General features: G+C 39.5%; 1 protein-coding gene across 1 annotated transcript; it reads right to left on the reverse strand.

Moving 5' to 3' along the window:
- Nucleotides 1-996: 996 nt before the first annotated feature.
- Nucleotides 997-18,725, reverse strand: LBR (lamin B receptor). Its single transcript, XM_058835167.1, has 14 exons — nucleotides 18,567-18,725; nucleotides 14,128-14,308; nucleotides 12,444-12,638; nucleotides 11,059-11,142; nucleotides 10,463-10,637; nucleotides 9,702-9,895; nucleotides 8,886-8,940; nucleotides 7,436-7,630; nucleotides 6,689-6,792; nucleotides 6,157-6,282; nucleotides 5,891-6,059; nucleotides 4,687-4,767; nucleotides 4,458-4,580; nucleotides 997-3,458 (listed from the first exon to the last, which is right to left on the reverse strand). Exons 2-14 carry the CDS (start codon nucleotides 14,290-14,292, stop codon nucleotides 3,298-3,300), a joined length of 1,827 nt encoding a protein of 608 aa, XP_058691150.1. The 5' UTR covers nucleotides 14,293-14,308; nucleotides 18,567-18,725; the 3' UTR covers nucleotides 997-3,297.
- Between the last annotated feature and the right edge of the window lie 81 nt (nucleotides 18,726-18,806).

An 18,806-nucleotide genomic window follows, 5' to 3' on the forward strand; every position in this document is an offset into this window, starting at 1 on the left:
ATCCCTGGCTCTGGCATTCCCCATCCCTACTCAGAGGGCAGGGGAACAGACTACCTCGAGGTACAGAAGGAAAATTACTGGAGACATTTGGCTGCAGCACCGGATCGCGTCCTGAGGAAGATGGATGGGATGTTGACTTGATGGGAATATGATAACCCCACACACACTCTTACCTAAAAAAAATAAACACCAGTCCAGTTTGGCCAACTTCCAATTTTTCCTTCTAAAGGTTTCCCCACTCTCACAATGTTTCTCATGACATTTGGGAATGCTGTTATTGCTGACACTCACATATACAAAAAGGTAGAGATGTTTGAAAAATACTTGTTAAAAGGTTTGCTGGTTAAGACTTCTTTTTAAAATATTAAGAGTAAAAGCTCTATCAAAGTATTTCCTTCTAATTGAAGGGAACTTCCCCAGCAGAAAACAGCTCTGTACAGACAGTGCAATATGTTCTCCATCCACACACAGGAAAGGATTTCCACCCACTCCCCCAAACAGCTTTCACTCCCCAAGAGGCAAGAACTGTGCTTCAGGAAGGTTTTCATGAGCTCTGGTAAATGTAATTTCAGCAAACATTTTTATTACCTAAGGGTAAATATCCTTCTGTAAAGAAAACTATCATTCCTGTTCCACTACAGTCTTGTAGGTCAAACTTATATTTATTTCCCGTGCAGTAACACTTTATGTGGATACAGCTTAATTGGTTTTGGTTTTAACTTTCTATTAGAGGCTGTGGGGGAAAATACAATATCCTATAGGCAAATTCTGTTAATTCTGTATTTTTGCAGCTCAGATTCAAGGTTTTTTTGGAGTAGCAGAAGGAAGAAGAAAAAATGCCCAGGCAGACTAAGAGAAGCACCCCACATGAGCTCTTAACACTCAGCACACAAGCACAGGTACAATAGGAACTCCAGCAAACTCACACCTGTACTAAATATGAAAAATCAATGTCATTTTTATCAAATAGCCCCACAAACTGGAAAAAAATTACACTTAGTTTTAAGCAAAACCTTTATTTTAGCTCATAGGCTTGTTTGTATTAAAAACAGTTACTTCAAAATCAAATTCACATAAAATTGAGCATGTAAATGAATTGAAGTTGTCATTGGTCAGGATTAGGTTCTGAAAGACAAGTGCTCTGAATGACATTTGAACAACCTTGGGTGGCAACAGATAAAACTGGGAACAGCAGCAGGAGCAGCTCCTGTTTTACAGGCTGAGGAATCAAAGTGCCCCCACCTTCAGCAGATTTTAAAACAGCAGCTGCACGCCAGGGCCATTTAATGATTTCTCCATTTCCCATAAATTCACTCAGTGAGGATTGAAAACAGCAATATCCCAGTTTAATCTGCTGCTTCTCACGAGTGAATTCTCTCGAGTCTTGTTAGAGGCACTGCTATTTTCTGCCAGCAATCAAAGTACTTGTCTTAAAATAATTTCCTTACAACACCAACAATCAAGCTACATTATATACACTTCAATTGTACAATTATCTTTAAAAAATGCCCGTGTACAAAATAGGTTATTTTATTTAAAAAAAAAAAAATCACATGCTAGATTTCAATTACATCAACATTTTAAAATAACTGAAAAAAATGATAAATAACATTCCAATTTATTAGGAACACTCCTGCAAGCAAGTGCAGAAGTATCTGCACTATATTTAATATTCTAATAAGCTGTTTAGGGCAACTTGTGCTATAAACCTCATGTACAAAGTGTGTGAAAAGCTCTTACTTATGACAACAGAATAAAAGCTAATTAATTAAGCAAGAGTATTTCAGTAAAATTATTCTACTTATGAAGTAAATACCACAAGGGCATCTCATTTACAGCCAGTTAGACAAAGAACACAGCTAGTGACCAGAACACATACATTAGTTCAAAAGTCAAATATATACAAAAATATATTAGAAAGTGGTTGAGTTTAACCACAGGCTCATGTAAAAAATGTTGTTTTAAATAGCAATAGCAAAAAAATAGCTATTTCTCTATCTGCAACAGTACAAAAGGCAACACCTACATATGAGGTAGCAATGCCAAATTAAAAACAAAAAGAAACCAAAAAAACAACTTTGGATTGAGGAGCATTTCCTATATTTTCATAAGCATATCTGTCAATACAAATATTTAAATGAACACTTCAATTGTTTCAAGAATTAACTACATTAATTTACAAAACCCTTTATTCAATTAATTTATTTTTTTTTAATTACTGGAAATTTGTTTAGTTACTGATTTCTCCTGTTTCTAAAAAAAGCTGTTGCATTTTTCAAATCCAAACACTGTACAGCAAAAAGTTGGAGGCTTTATTATACACACTTGGTAAACACTATGGTACATTAAGACTTAATTTACAAAGATCAGAAGAAGCCAGCTGTGGTCATTTTATCCTTTTGTGCCCAACAGGCAGACACTGCACAATTTTTACCCCGTGTTCAGTGCTAAAGGCAAGCTGAAGGTTCACTACTCCCTTCCACAGCCACAGCAAGTGTTTGAAGTGTTTCCCTCCAGGAGAGTGAGCCACAAGCACAGTTTCCATCTCTAGGGCCGGGGCACTGCCAGGCAGCGGCTCAGAGCTGCGCCCAGGCTGTGCTGGAACTGCCTCAATGTGGGGTGGGAGAAGGGAACAGCTGTGCCCCTTCTCCCAATTCCATCTCTGTCCTCCTGCAGGTGCAGGGCGGGAGAGACCAGCTGAGCCTCTCTGACCAAAAAAATGCGATCAATTATAAGCCAGGAGGGGAACAACCATACAGCTGAGCTGTGCCAGCTCTGGCCATGGGGCTGCAAGGCCCCTCACGTGAGTCAAATCCTGTTTCCAGCTCCACTGACCAAAAAGACCTTGCTGCTCCTCCAATTCAGGCAACTACATTGGACATTTGAAGTTAGATGGTATAAGTAACACCAAAAAATGAACTGGATGGAATTTCAGCATTTATTGTATTAAGAAAATAATAGACTTTACATCACAGTGCTTAATTAAATGCAATAAAAAAATGTAAACTTAGAATTCTAGATAAAATTTAGCTTGAAAAATTAGGGCTCAAAGAGTTTTGAAAATTCACAATTTTTTAAAAATTGAAGTCACAGACAGTCAGTTCACATAACTTACATGTTAAAATTTACTCGTAAATAACACCTTTGACGCACTCCAACATTTGGTCGGGTTTTGTTTGTTTTGTTTTCTTTAAAAGCCTAAATAACAAATGACCAAGTGCAAAGGCAAGAGGTATCTTTTTCTCTGCAAGGAAACTAACTGTAGCAATAATTTGCCCATCAGGCCCCTGGAGTGCTCTAGTAGATGTAAGGGAAGATGCGGTACGGGACGCGCTGGCAATACCTCTCCCAGGCCAAGCCATACTTCTGCTTACAGTGGTGTTCATCACGAGCCTCTCGATGAACAAGCAAGCAGATGAAATAGATCACGTAGAAATAGGGTAAAATGTGATTAAAACCTGCAAAGGGAGAAAGTTAACTTAGATACAGGACAAAAATCTAGAGATGGTAGCTATTAACATGTTTAAAGCTGATGACACTTGTTCAAGGCTGAAGCATTTTATACTCCTAAAGCATCAAATATTCAACAGGACAGTGCAAAAATTGTGAGGTATGTTCACATGCAGATAGAAAAAAACCCATAAATGCACAGAGAGTAATTCTTAAAACTTAAGAGTCACAAAATCTACCAATTTCACCCCCAACACATGCAAAGCTGGCACACATTTTAAGTTCTTTAGTTACCAAAACCGGGTTTCCGGCCAAATCTCTGCACCACCCAACTGCCCCACACAAGGGTTTCCCTACTTTGGCTGCGGACATGAGCCCAGCTTTGCTCAGAGCACCTGACTTGACTTGCAGATGAAAAGAACTGGAAATGACCCAGAAATGTGAGACTGCAGCCCAAAAAGCCAGCTGTATTCTGGGCTGCATCAGGAGGAATGTGGCACCAGGTTCTGATTCACTCTGCTCTCCTGAGACACCACCTGAGAGTTGTGTCCAGCTCCGGGGTCCCCAGTACAAGGAACACTGTGTTACTAACAAACACTTTGAAAGATAATTTCACTGTGTTTGATGACCTTTCTTTAAATGTATTTCACTTCAATTCATCCCTGTATATGGTAGCCCTTGTCTCCAAGCAAACTCCCACTTTTGAGGAATTTCAGCTGAAAACACACTCACTAGCCTAGAAAACTTGAAGAACAGCTGACTAGGAAATAAGTCCCATGGTTATTGAATGATAAAGTGTCAGAAAGATGAGTAAAGCTTTAGTATGTGTCAAATCTGCACCAAGTTAGAAAGAGTAAAATGGAAGAGAAAATGCATTGCATTAGACGTATGACACAGAAATCTGCCATTTGCTATCTCAAATAATTACCACTTGGCATTTCAAACCCAGTCAGATACAAAACAAAAAAGCATTTTTGCTCAAATTCACTTTAGTCTCAGAAACTCACCACAGGGTAGGGACCATGCCAGAGCCATGATGATGTCACCAAGGTAATTAGGGTGACGAACAAAACCCCACCAACCCGTGACAAGAAGCCCTTTTCCAGTTGCAGTGGGTATAAATTTCAGATCTGTGAACAAAGCATTGTGGTGAATGCAGTGATTGAAATATGCATTTAAATATTACAAAGAGCCATCAAATAAAATCACAGCCAATGGAATAAAAAATTTACTCACTGGCCAATTTGGGATCTGCTGGATTCCGTCGGAAATTGTTTTTCTGAGAATTTGCGCTACGGAATATGTAATACCCAATACCTGAAAATAAACATGATGTATTTTGCATTTTCAGTATTTTCCAGTTTTCTCAGATTCAACAAAAGCACTCACATGCCCTTTGCCACACTTATTCCATCGAAGTTTTTTCCCCAGAGATTCAAGTGATATTTTCTGGTTCTCAGAGTTCTAACAAGATAGAAATACCATTGGAAACCTGCATTGTGCTCCTTTCTGTTACTGTCCTGGTTTAGGTCACCCCAGGACAGTTACTAACTTTGAAGAGACTCTGTAGAACCTGAGCTTTTTAATGTAATGCCGACATACGGTGATGTGCTGAACTTTGTATGGTTACAGCTCTATTTAGCAGCCTAGCACTTTGTTATAGCACCTACTCCATAAACTGACTTCCCATTTACAAGATCATGATAATAAAAGAACAAGGCAATGAATGATCTGGGTCTGAAATTCATATCCCCCAAAATTTTCACACAACAGCTTAAAGTTACTTTTGCCAAAGCTGCATTGAAAAAAGATGATCACAACATACTTCGAATAAAGATTTTAAAAAAATAAATAGAAACCCAAGAAAAAAACATTAGGTGAAGATGAAAAAAACAATTTCTGTTTTTCAGTATTGCACATATTAAGTTGTACATTTTCTCATTTTTTCCAATTCTTTGTCATGTCTACAAAATATGAGTGGGTTTTTTTGGGTTTCCTGTGCAGATAATAGAGACAACAAGGCTATGTTGCTGCAAATTTAAGGTTGTCTAAAGATGTGAGATCTTTTCTCAAAGCACTAAGCTTTGATGAAAAGAGATGTTTTCTACTGACGTGTTTGTAACTGTGGTCATTGGGGAAGGAGATGCAAATAGTTACTTTTTCCCTAGGTTCAGTAGAGCGTTGCCAACTAGGTACTGACTATTTTTTTTAAAAGTGAACTCAGAAGTCACTTCTTCAACTCCAGACAGCACCCACCTAGAGCTGCCTCTCACAGAACAATTAGGTGCTTAGAGTCTCACCTATCCTTCATTTGCTATGAATTTATTATATTCTTTGTATTTCACAGGAGCCAGACAATGATTGTTGCATCTGAGCTAAAACTTCACCTCTCACAGCTATGTTGTAACCAACAGCAACAATGGCATTTACTATAACTTACAGTTCAGAACAGTAATTGCAGCAGCAACAGGCCAAGTAATTGTGATGGGATGACCCACTAAGTAGAAGGCCTGCAAGCTGTAGACAAATGGAACCCACACCAAATCTCCAAATGCCAGCATGAATCCAAATCCATCATGGGTAATATCCATTGTAGTCAAAATGGCTTCCTAGAAACAAGGAGGAAAGAATTTTAGCATTTCCAAAGCCTCTCTCTCTTAACATTGTAATTAGAAATGGAAACAGTTTTAGGGGATTGACATTTACCTCATTCCAAAGAGCATCCACCACATAGAGAAGCTGGAAGCTGTTCACAAGAATCATGGACAGGGATGGCACACTGAGATTGTGGATCTTCATCTCAGCCAAGAGCATTGCCAAGTTTATAACAACCTAAGTTAGAAAATATTTTAATTTTAAAATTACTTGTAAAAGAAGGTGGTCTTTACTATTACACTACAGGTATTTTTGACCAATGTTTAGGTTTAAAAACACAATAAACTATATCACAAGTCAGTTTGCAACTAACCACATTTCTGAAGCTGTATAATCTCAACATATTAATACTTTAAAAAGAGTTTTCATTTGCCACAAAACAAAGGTAGAAAATTCCTTCAAGTGAATAAAAATGGTCATTAGAAAACTAGCAAGGTGTAGCTGTTTTTCAGTACTCATTATAAGTATATATACAGTATTTATAAATACATACATATGCATTTCCTTAATATCAATTGTGTGTGTGTAAAAATACCTCTGTGTAATATTTTAGCAAATAAAATAACTCAGATTACTGACTCACCCAGCCAATTAATCCTGGACGCAACTCACAGAAGTATTTGAGGTCAAAACTGCCAATACGAGGGTTTAATTCATGTCCAGTAAAAAAATCATAAATAAAATATCCTGCAGGTAAGACACAACCTCTGTTAGCAATACTCTTCCTTTTTTTATCTGCCACTACACTCCTCCCCATAAGTAAAATCCCCCTTTCCACTAATGTTCTCTCATTACAGATTTTTAGAAGTCTTCAGATTGGGAAAAAAAAAATAAAATTTCAAGTGTATGTGCAAAATATAAAACAAAATCTACATAGTTTGTATTTTAAGATGCCCTATTTATTAGGAAGACTAAGCACTTTAAAAGTTCTCCCTGACACTTGTTCCTTCTTTCTTTTCAGCCTTATTCTGAAGCTCACACCACAGCATCTATAAACATAACATCTATAAACATCATATGGCTTTAATAATTTATACATTTTCTTCTATTTAATTGCTTTTGTCTGGGAAAAACAATTCCTTTCAGCTGTGACAATTACCCATCCATCAAAAAAGGTGGACAAGAAGCAAAATATCATGCCCTGACTTCATGATATGTGGGACTGGGATTACAATAAAAATGAATAAATATAAATAAGTAAAAAGCACTTCACAGAACAAAGTAAAAGTCACGGTCTTATTATAACCAGCCCTATATCTAGCCTTCAATTTGTAAAAATGAAACTACAACAAACAATTGGAAAGAAGTTATCCAGAATGTTCTAACTCACCAGAATTTCCACCTGGTGCTAGTTCTTCCTCAGGTGCTTTCAGGGATCGAACGTACAGATAAATGCTCAGTGCCAAAGAAAAAGCTGCAGCTGACACTGCAAACTGCATGAAGTGGTCATACAAATAATGAAGCTCAAATTGAAAGTATAATAAAACTCCAATAGCTGCAGCAGTCAAAATAAAAGCATAAAACCCTAAAGGATGTAGAAGAAAGGCAAATTAGTCAAAATTAAAAAAAAATAAAAATTATTCTAATAGGACCCTACCTAATCCAACTTTCCTGCATTTTTACTTCTTATGATATTTGTCTGTATCCCAGTAACATCTTGGAAATCCCACAGTTCAGACTTCTAGGGCACAGCAATATAACTAAGAGACTCTAAGCCCTGAAACTGCTCATCAAAAGGACAAGAGGCAAGAGCACTCCGAATACTTCTCAATTTTTTATGCCATAGGATCCAATTTCAGATTTTAGTGGAAAAATGGACACTGACACGACAAATGGATAATGATAGCAGGTCACAAAATCTTATCTGTGGGACAGCTGAGACACCCATATTCTCATCTCTGAACTATCTTCATATATACCTTGATACACATAGCAGTAATTAAAGTATTAAGATGATTTACCAAGTGATAACTTGAACACAAAACCTTTTGCATACATTGAGAGTATAAAATCATGCAGAATGTATTGATGCCCAAATAGGAGCAGGTAGTTCTCTGCTGCTCTCAGCTAAGAACTTTCTATGGATCCCTTCACAGGGTCACAGGGGTTGAGGTTAGAAGGAACCTCCAGAGCTCATCTGCTCTAGTTCAGATGGAACCTTTTTGTACTTCACTTTGTGTCCCAGTGCCTCCTGTCCTGTCACTGGCCATCTACCTTTCCTCAAAAAAGCTTCTAAATTTGCTTTAAAAATTAGCCTTTGAAGCACCAAGACGATGTAGCTTGGTTTTTTTATAATCCAAATGACATAGCTTATTTCCTCCCTTTACCTGAATGCAGAAAGAATAGCAGCACTATAGCACAACTGAAGACAAAAAAAAAAAGAGAAAGACAAAACAAGAAAGAGAGAAGTCCAAAACCAAGACAGGTATGAGACAGCCTCGGTGAGACTCACTTCTGCAGGATGTAATTCTCCTTGTTTCTATTACTTACAGCCCTACTCCAACTTTAAAATGGTGCATCTTACCAGACTATGACAAAACTCAGCTTTTTCATGTGGTATTTGGATTCCACTACCACCCCTGTACAGTGTAACGTCTTGCTCTTGGGGCACTTAGTTCCTGATGATTACCAAGAAAAGGCTCATCCTATTTTATCCAAGATTTACAGCAGATACATCCTCTGGTCAAACCTTATCTTTCAACATTTGTATTTCACGGTGCTGAGCACTGCAAATCACACAATGGAATCACTTTTAGAATAATCAACTGCAACATGCTTACCATTTATCCGGTACTGCAGTTTCCTTCCACTGGAAAGGGGCAGGCCTTCTACAACCTAGGAAGAATAAAATCTTGATGTTCAACAAAGTATCTTCTGTGGGCCCTTCAGGGGAGGAAAAGCTCAACTCTGCCAGAAAGACATTCAGTCAAAGCAACCATCTGGAAACATTCAAACCTGAATCTCATGCACTGTTCTAAAAAACACTCGGGATAGCAAATGAAAAAGATTAACAGATTCAAATAAAAACATTTTAAAAAATAAATCTCTTTCTAACCACCTTGAAGAAAACACAACTGCTTCAATCATTGTGAACATGTACAGCAGTAAAACATGATTGATCTACTTCAGTGTCCTTTCGAAATCTGCCAGTAACCCTCAAGTCACAAGAGAGGGAAGGAGAGCCTCTGCCTCATATGCATATGGCTAGAATGGTTTATAGCTTCCTGTAAATAAAGATTACATTCCAAAATGCTGGATATATCCATAAGAAACTGAGTATTGAAATAGTTCATGAATTTAAAACTCAGATACCTAAAATTTTTCTAGAATTCTATCAAGCAAAGTTTATCCACACTTTGATCTGAATGCCTATAAAATGCCTTCTGCATTCTCTACTGAAAGGCTCTGAAACACAAAAATTCTTAAGCAGCTGCACTGTTTTAAATTTACAGAAGTCTGCAGCAGCCATATTCCAGTTTATTATGAAAAACTCATTAAATTGCTTTCAAATTCACTGCATTTAGAACATACCCCACCTTCCAGCCTAACACACAGTTTAGTTGCCCATGAAGACCCAATTGCTCCCAACAGCCTACCTTTCCAATTGGCAGCAAGTAAAACACAGCTTGAAGGAAAAACCACAGAAGAAAGACACCAAACACTCTCCCCTCCCAAAGACTCTCAAGTGCTGGCAGGGGAGGGAAGTTCAGAAGGCTCGGATCATCTTGTTTGCACATCAACAGCAAGTAGAATACAGTAGCAGGCAGGAGAAATATCAGCAAGAAGGTCCCTGTAAACAGACATCATGGCGTGTTAGAAGGTAAGCAGAGAAAATTTAAAAAATTGTTTAAATCCCACTAAAAAAGCTCAGTATTAACTTCAGTAACAAAGACGAGGTTGTCATTATCTTCTCCTGAACAAGACAGCAGTGATGCCAAAGTCATGTTGCAGGACACTGAGACATTCCTCTCACTCCCATACAAGGTCATCTACCACAGGATAACATTCATTACATCCCTCAAAAACAATCAAAAAACTGTCAAAAAAATACTTTACTGTCAAGTTTCTAGCAGCTAAGTTTTGAAAATGTAAAAGCTTTGCTGGTTATTCTTAATTTTAATCTAGAAATATATAAATCTCAGTGTGCAAGGAAAGGCACAATATCTTCACCGTACTTCATGCAAGAACTAAGTGCAACAAATGTTCTTTGCCACCAAATCAAATGAAACACAACAATTTTACTCTGAATTCTGCAGCCAAGGTCCAAAAAGCAGTTGTTGACACAACAGTATGGTCAGTAAGTAAAAACCATAAAATAGTACTAATTTTCAACTATTAAGATGACTTGCGCACTTACCAATTCTTCCCCCAAATTCCAGCTCCTTTGTTTTTGTTGGTACTTTCTCAATTGGTTTTACAGCCACCAAAGTCTTTTTCTCTGAATAGATCTCTTCTTTTTTGTCATCTTTCCTCGAACGCAAACTGTACTGCTCAAGCACACGCTTGATTTCCAGGTCTGGTTTTAACTTTTGCTGTGAATGAATAAAAATAATTTACCAAAGAGCTGCCCAGTGATTTCACTTTATTCTAGTTCAATACTGTATATTTCAGAGGACATTACTCACTATAAAGCATCAATATACAATTATCCATTCATATAAAGAAACTGCTATAACCAGGCACTGTAACCTGTTGGGCCATAATTACAGATCATCAGCAGTTCCAGTACAGATCATCCACTGCCACCCTCCTCCTTTCCCTTCTGCCATATGCCTGGGCACAATCAGGACTAAGGCAAAAAAAAATCACTTTCTGTAGCAAATTTACTTAACCTCTAAATTTTATGTTGCCTTCTATTTTTGCTTGATTATTGCATTGCCCTTTTCTAGGAATTTCTGAGAGAGCCAAGCTAGGAACATGACAAAAAGCTAAGAGCAAATTCCTTGCTCCTACCTCCAAGATGATGCAGGATGTGTCATTTTTTTCTGTACTTTCAGGTTCACCATTGTACCTCTTGGTGTTATTCTCACTTGGTTTCTGGTTAAAGGAAGAAACACAGTTTAAGCTTTCAGGGTCCTGTACACTGCACTGTTCTGCGAAACTGAAATTTTGGTTTTCTATAAAATATCTCTGAAGAAATAAATTCTCTCATAAAAATTCTTCTCATGAGTCTAGCTTACACAGCTCTGGGAAGACATGACTTAGATGTTTTATTTCAACCAAAGTTTTGCTGAAGAGAACCCGCTCTTTCTGGTCATACAAGAGCCAACAGATCAATCCTACTCCTCATATAAAATCCAGGACAAGACCACCGAAGATTTCTGAACCCTTTTATCCCAAAAGGTTAAAAGTACAAAAAGTAAACAGCAGCTGCTGGCTAAAAAACTACTTACAACTAGCTTGTGATCCACAGGCACTGGATCACACAGTTCAAAAGGAGTTTACTGCAAAACAAACCCCACAACTGTCTCAGTGCCTAAGAGTAGCAATTTACTAAACCTATCTAGCTAGTTTATATTAATCTGCTTTAGTTTAGCTGAAACCTAAATAAACTATGATCATTTTCAATAAATCAGCAGAATGCATTTCCATTTCAAGGGACTGTGCCTCAGACAAGTGAGAAGCCATCTCAAGGGCACAAGAGGCAGAAGAAATGCTGTTTGTCGCTTGATAGCTCTACTCCTCTTCACATAAAGATCACCAGAACCATTTTCAGCACTCAATCTTAACAAAAATGCTAAGAACAAACCTAATGAACTTCAGCTAAATTACCAGATTTTGGTAAACTTAGAAATCCTTACAGTTTTGCAATATTATCCATCAGCAAGACTGTATTTAAATATTCCACACTGCATGTTTTCCACTATTATTGTAATAAACTGTATATGATAATAGAACTAATTTTATTTCAAATCCAAATACATACCTGCTACATACCCATTAACACACCAAAAAGTAAGCTAACTTCCTTTTGCCCCATTTCACGTGTGGAAGCAGATGGCTAATGACTTCAATATTAAATATAAAAAAAAAATGTGTTTGTTTGGATTCTGAGAAGTTTGCAGTATCACCAAATTCAAGTGGAACTTTATAATCTTGGTTTACCTCTCAAGAATTTCCTCAAACTTTGCAAGCTAGAAACCCTATTTCTAAAGAAAAAAAGGCAGTTATGAGATATATTTTTGCAGGTAATTATGCTGTCCAGGGAACATGAACTGCAGCTGGCTTTTACAATGATAAACCCAGCCTGCATTAAACCAATCTTACACAAATAGCCGAGGATTCTTTTAATAAAAAAAATCGAGCAAAACCACATACAAAAAAAACAAAACCAATACCGGTAGAGCTAAGCTGGTCTCCTGAATGATTTTCTTTTTGTCATCTTTGTGTTCTCTGCTTTGGGAAGCAGAACGACGTCTGCCCCTTGCTGGCCGACCAGGAGACCGAGACCGAGACCGAGATCTACTGCTGCTTCTTCTGGAGGGAGAACTTGAAGAAGACTGGCTCTTCCTGTGCTTGAATGATGACTGTGACTAAAAGAAAGATGGAAAGAAAGCAAAATCTTATCCACGTCCTAAAGAACAATTTTAGAAACATGGGTGTTTTCATGCTGAGGACTCTGGCATACAGTTCTATAGATCTGTCTCGTATTTCCTCTACCGATGCTCTACAAAGGCTGTTGAGAAAGAGCAACTGCAGAATACTCATTTTGCTGGCAATTCCCAAACAAGCCTGTTCCAAGTCCAACTGCTGCTGGCAATTCCTGTTGAAGCTACAGAAAAGAGGATATGGATGTAAACTACCAAAGTGAGCACCAAGCTGTTAAGCACACCACCCTCTCAATCCTGTGCATAGGGAAAGGAATCGAGAGCAGTCTCTTAAGCCCTCAGAGGCTGCTCTCACTTCCACTACTCAGCTTTATTAATACGTTTGAGATAGCAAGGTTCATCATCTGTGTGAGGCAACACAGAGCAAATCAACACTAAAAAAACCCAAGTCAGCCTAAGCATTTCACTGTATCTTGTAACTATCTTCATGAACAGCTTACTCCAAAAACACTGTTTGATTTCTCTGTGAAGTCTACGATGCTGGTTTCCCCATGTAAAATTCCCACAATCCAATTTCTATAATGCATAAATGCTTCATGACAAAGAAAGGCATTTCCCAGCTTGAGTCTGCTAACCTGCATGCAGAAGTAACAAGTCAGAAAGTCTTAAAACAGTGAAAACAGTTGTGTACTGCAAGGCAGAAACGTTTTGGTCCCAAAAGACAAGGCCAGTTACTGGGCATGGACACTGCCACCAAGAAGTGACACTATAGTTCACATAAAGACACACAAGTTGGCTTTGAAACTATGCAAGTTTCAGAACAGGCCATGGAAATGGACTACAGTGAACAATCAGACAGGGTTTTTTCCTCCTGCATTACTCATTTTCAACTGAAACTTCTACCAAGTTTCAAAGGCCTCAATGATATGAAATAGTAACAATATGTAAAGAGGAAGGAATGCGTTTATACTACATGAACCCTCCTCAAGGGCTTGTAATTGTAATAAATACAGCAAAATACCTCATGAAGCCTTTGAGGACCTAAACCAATAAAAGCTATTTGCAGATGTTTTAAGTATGTGCTTGAAAGGCATGCACTGTTTATATTTACAGTGACCTTTAACTGCATCTTCTCATTTGTGACCAAATTTTCTTATTTAGAAATGGAAAACCATCAAATTAGTAACAACTCACTGATTACTACCTTTGTAAGGTACCCAAACCAATTTTTCATGAAAAATCACGCTATAGAGCTCCTGAAGGATCAGATTTGGTTTCCTCAAAAATATTACATTTTTTTACAGAAGCAGAACAACCATCATACTTTAAAGATGGAGTCATTCTGAACTTCTACTTGAGGCGTCGCAAAAGAAACTAATTTAGCGCAGATTCTTTGAAGACACAGATAAGAATTTGCAAAATAACAGCCCAGTCATAGGTCGAAGTACTGATAATTAAATACATGTGTACTCACCCTTATATCACTTTCTTTCAGTGCAAGTTCAGTTCCATCTTTGTACTTGACAGTATAAAGATGAGCAACATCATCATAACTGGTCACTTGTACTTCATAGTACAGGACACTTCCCGGCCAACGGCCCATCACCACCTCGCCATCAGCAAACTTCCGGCTTGGCATTTTCCAAACAGAATCCCTAAAAAATAAACCAGTCAGTCCACATGAAAGCTAAACATCAGGCTTCCTTTTCCCCTACTCTTTCTGTATCATGTAACTGAAAAGGGGACACTTACAACAAGTCTCTGCTTTAAATAGGGAAAAGGCGATGTGATAAGAAAACAGCAGTGATCTCTTTTCCAAATCAACAGTAGACAGAAGAAATAAGTCTTAAAATAGAGAGAAGATTGAAGCTGCATGTTCTCAAAAAACATTGAGATGTATTAGACTAGTACTGAGCTATGATATACAATCTCCAGTATCAGGCAAAGCACACCTTTGACCAAAATTACATAATGAAGCTCATCTTATCTAGAGGGAAATGCAAATTACATGGTATTGAAGTGTCCTCTAACCTTGCCTTCTGTGGTTCTACAGAAATGACAGAAGCAACGATTTCTGAACATCAAAGATCCCCAATCTCTTCAACACTTATATCCACATTACACACTTTCCTCAATGTATTGTGTCAAACACTCAGAAGTTAGGAAACTTTGGAATTTAAGCTCTTGTCTGGGTTGAATATTTTTCTTTTCCACCTCTCTTACCACAAGGGCATAATGCCTTTTCCAGGGCTCCATGGGAAAACAAAGCACAGCATCAGAGCAATGACACAGTAACCTGAAAAACTAAATTCTATCCCCCTGTCTGCACCATCAGGTTTTCACTTGATATTAACAAAACGTGGTTTAAGTGACTACTACCCTTGGTTCACCCCACCAGGTGCTGGGAAAAAACACAACTACAACATAAATAAAGTTGGTTTTGAATGTAAAGTCCTGTAGAACTGTTTGTAAAGTGCTTTGTGTTTTGTCATTTCCTTCTGAAAATAGATATCCGAAGTAGAATATACTTTTAATCTCAACGTATCAAGTTAGACTACTTCAAAAGTCTAAGGTAAAACATACACTAACATCTGTACTGGCACCATGTGTACAACCTACACAGGAACTCAGAGGGGATGGCAGGGACAGGGACAAAACACAAACGACAAAATGTTAGTGTCAAAGCATTTCATTTTAACTTGTTTGCTTTATCAATAAGACATGAAGCCACACAAGCTAAGGTAAATACGAGCCTTTAACTAGATAATCATTACACATTAACTAACCTGCAGTGAAAAGTTAGGATTCTTGGGGAAAAAATACTGTTAATATTCAATCACAGACCTTCATCACATGTTGGGGGATGGGGATCAGTGAGGTTCTAAAATCAATATTAATTTGATTTTCTGACATCGCTGCTGTTGTTAAATTTTACACCTGTGTAGCTCTCCAGGTCAAAAAAACCCAAAAAACTCAGCAGAATTCCCTCATGTGGATTTTATTACTAATACTCCAAACTGCTTCAGAACAGAAACATCTGGCCATCTCCTTTGCTGTATAATATTTGAAGGGGGAAAAAAAAGTTTCATAATTTTGTTTCACTGACACTTGCCAGTCAGAAAAATTATGAGTTTTAGTCTGTGCTTGTTAGACATGTGCTATTCCAGCTCTTCTGACTTCTAACTAGTGTTTCTTGTCTCTGTCTTATTCTTTCTGGATTCCCACTCCTCCAACTTTCTTTTATGCCAGTCAGCTTACCCCTTCAAATTCATAGCCCTGCTTCTTGTGACTTCCACATTTTCATTTCAAACTCTCCATTCTCTCCTTACCTCCCAATCTTGGAGTCTTTGTGGATTTCTGCCTTTTGTGCCCTTGTTCACTAAACCAGTTGCAGTTCCCCTTTGCCACCTCTGCTTAAATCTGATCTCAATCCCCATTTCCGTCTCCTTGCCCAGTCTTGTCTACCCAAAAGGCACTTTAGGAGATCCACATCTACTAGTACTCTTTCCTAGTCCCTTGCAGCCACAGTTTCCTCCTGCTCTTCCATAAATAGTCTGAAGACTGGAGCTCTCCCGAGTGCACTCAGGGCTGTCACCAGATGTCATACCGTGACCCATGACTTCATTTCCCCTCTGCCTGCTGCACTTCCTACACCCCAGCTAACTGTTTCTTCTCCTGACCTGCAGCACCTCAGGCATCAGCTGCAAACCTGGAACCTGACCAGGACAAGGCTGGCAGATCCTCAGACAAAGTTGTAAAAAACAGAACCTTTGGAGGATAAATCTTTTTCAAAAAGGATTTTTTGAAAACATTTTTTCTTAAAGTTGTTACTAAGGACACCTACACTGTTTTTTCCAATTTATAGCAAGCACTTCAGAATTTAGATGCAATTTCATGGGATAATAAAATGCAATTCTCTGCCAAATTTCAAAACCCAGCAGTTCTGTACGCAACCACAAAGCCCAATGAGAAAGTAATTTGATTATTTAATTATTATGAAAGGCAGAAAGACCTTCCCTTCCTCCAACATTGCTCTCAAAAGGAGCTGAAGTTAGTTTTAAAAAATTGAAAAATGTGGTTGAAAGACATGTAGTTAAATCAGTGTCACATAATTCAGCCTGAGGTAGATTTCACCAATATGAGATTCCAAAATAAACAAGTGGAAATATCTTCTGACTTAAAAGTAATGTACAATCTTATTAATTGGAAAACTTAGGTATTTTTCAATTAGTTTCTTTAAATATTACAGCTTAATCATAAGCTCAAACATTAAAAGAAGTAAATGCAACTTCTTACCCTATCAAAAATTACTGCCTTGTTCTGCAACCCAGTGCCTCCTGTGAGGGAGGTTTGCAATCCTCATTCCTTATATCCCACTTCAAAAAGCTGCACTTTTTAAAGGCAGCCTTCATCTGTTCAGATAACAAACACAATTACTGGCATCGAGAAAAGACAGGAAGTCTTAAAAAAAATTGGTTTAGAGATTACATTTTTAATTTACTGCTGTTTCAAACTCTACACACCCCTGATCATTTTCATAGTATCAGCTGGCATCAGCCTAATATTCCCAGTAGTTCTGCACAAACTTCTGAATTCCCAGGGCTTCAAAACATGAATCCAAAGAAAATTATCTCATCTGATGAACCCTGCACTGTACAGATACCTGACTGCAAGTTTAGTCACTTATCAGGAGATTAAATTTATGTTTTCTGAGCCATTCCTATTTTCCTTTAAGAATCTATAGTCTAAGAGAAAGGATCAAAAGGACTTTGTATCCTATACCAAGCCAATTAATGCAAATCTCCCTGAAGCTTAAAAGTTGGTAAAGAATAAAAGCTTCTGCTGACTCAAACAAGAATGAAATAATTAAAAAGAAACTTGGCTGAGAAACACATTGCCCCATGCATGCATTTCTGGTCTTCTTAACGACTCTCATTAGATATGTGGGAAGATATTTCAGCGTGGAGAAAGTGATGACTGTTACCTTGTAGCCACAGGGAGATCACACCCCATCAGCAGAAGTTGGGTACAGTTTTAAGGATAAATAAACACTAAACAAGTTTTCCCTCTTGGAAGAGCAAAGCTCACACACACTCAGTGACTCCATTTACTAATTCTGGCATCTCACCACTGTTAGATAACGTTCTTGATGTCAGAGGAGGGAGCCAGTTGAATGCAAGAACAAATGCAGGAAAGTAAATGAAATGCTGACAGCCAAGGCTAACAGTACACGGAAAGTTACTACTGAATACACCAAAGAGAGCTTCGCAAGACGTTTTCAGCAACACCATTACTCTCTCCACATTTCTAGCTCTTCATCTTCAGAACGGAGGAGGCACCGATCCCTATCCAAGCCAACTTAACTTCACCACTTTAAATAAGCGCAAATAAGCCTCGGGGCAAAAATAACAACCCATCAACCCTCGGGCTGGGAATCGAGGATCTTCCCTTCAGAGAAGCTTTCCAGCAGAAACCCCGCGAGCGGAGGGGACACGGCAGGACCCTGAACTCCCGAGGCAGGGCCCGAGAGCGGCGGGGCGCTGTTGACAGGAAGGGCCCCACGTGCCGGCGGAGGCCCGGCCCCTCGGCCCCGCCCCGCCCGCGGCCCGGGCCTGGCGCGGGGCCTCCGCCGCGGGGGAAGGGAGGGGCCGCGCCCCCCCTCGGCGGCCTAACGCCGCTCGGAGGCCGACGCGGAGGAGCCGAACAAAGCGGGGGCGCTCGGCCCCGCCACCTCCGGGGCCCCAAGCGAGGGGCCCGCGCCGCCCGTCCGCCCACCGGGAGCGAGGCCCGAGCGCGGGCGCCGCGATAGGCCGGAGCGCTTCCCGCCGGGAAAGCCGCCAAAGAAAACCTGGGGGAGGGGAGGGGGTGGGGGGTGGGAGTATCCCGGCCCGCTCGCGCCGCCATTCCCGTTACCTGGAGCCCGCCCGCGCCGGGCCGGGCCGGAGGCGGTTCCGCGGAGCGGCGGGACCGGGGCCCGAGCGCGCGCGCCGCTCTCCGCTGTGGGGAACAACCGCCCCGCCGAGCGACGGTTACGGCCGCGCGCACGGCCCCGCCCCCTCGCCCGCCCGCCAACCGCGCCCATTGGCCGGGACGCGCCGTTTGAATCGCGGGGTGGCCGCGCGCCATTGGCTGCACGAGCGATGGCGCGGTCCG

The sequence above is a fragment of the Poecile atricapillus genome, chromosome 3, assembly GCF_030490865.1.
Source record: "Poecile atricapillus isolate bPoeAtr1 chromosome 3, bPoeAtr1.hap1, whole genome shotgun sequence".
NCBI classification, from domain to species: Eukaryota; Metazoa; Chordata; class Aves; order Passeriformes; family Paridae; genus Poecile; species Poecile atricapillus.

Bases quoted from the DNA above. Each gene is read 5' to 3' on its own strand.
- LBR (XM_058835167.1), bottom strand. From the start codon at position 14,292: ATGCCAAGCCGGAAGTTTGCTGATGGCGAGGTGGTGATGGGCCGTTGG. The intron at 6,793-7,435 runs GTGAGTTAGAAC...TCTTACCTGCAG, and splicing joins AGCACCAGGTGGAAATTCTG to GATATTTTATTTATGATTTT. The intron at 4,581-4,686 runs GTGAGTAAATTT...CTTTGTTCACAG, and splicing joins AGCAGATCCCAAATTGGCCA to ATCTGAAATTTATACCCACT.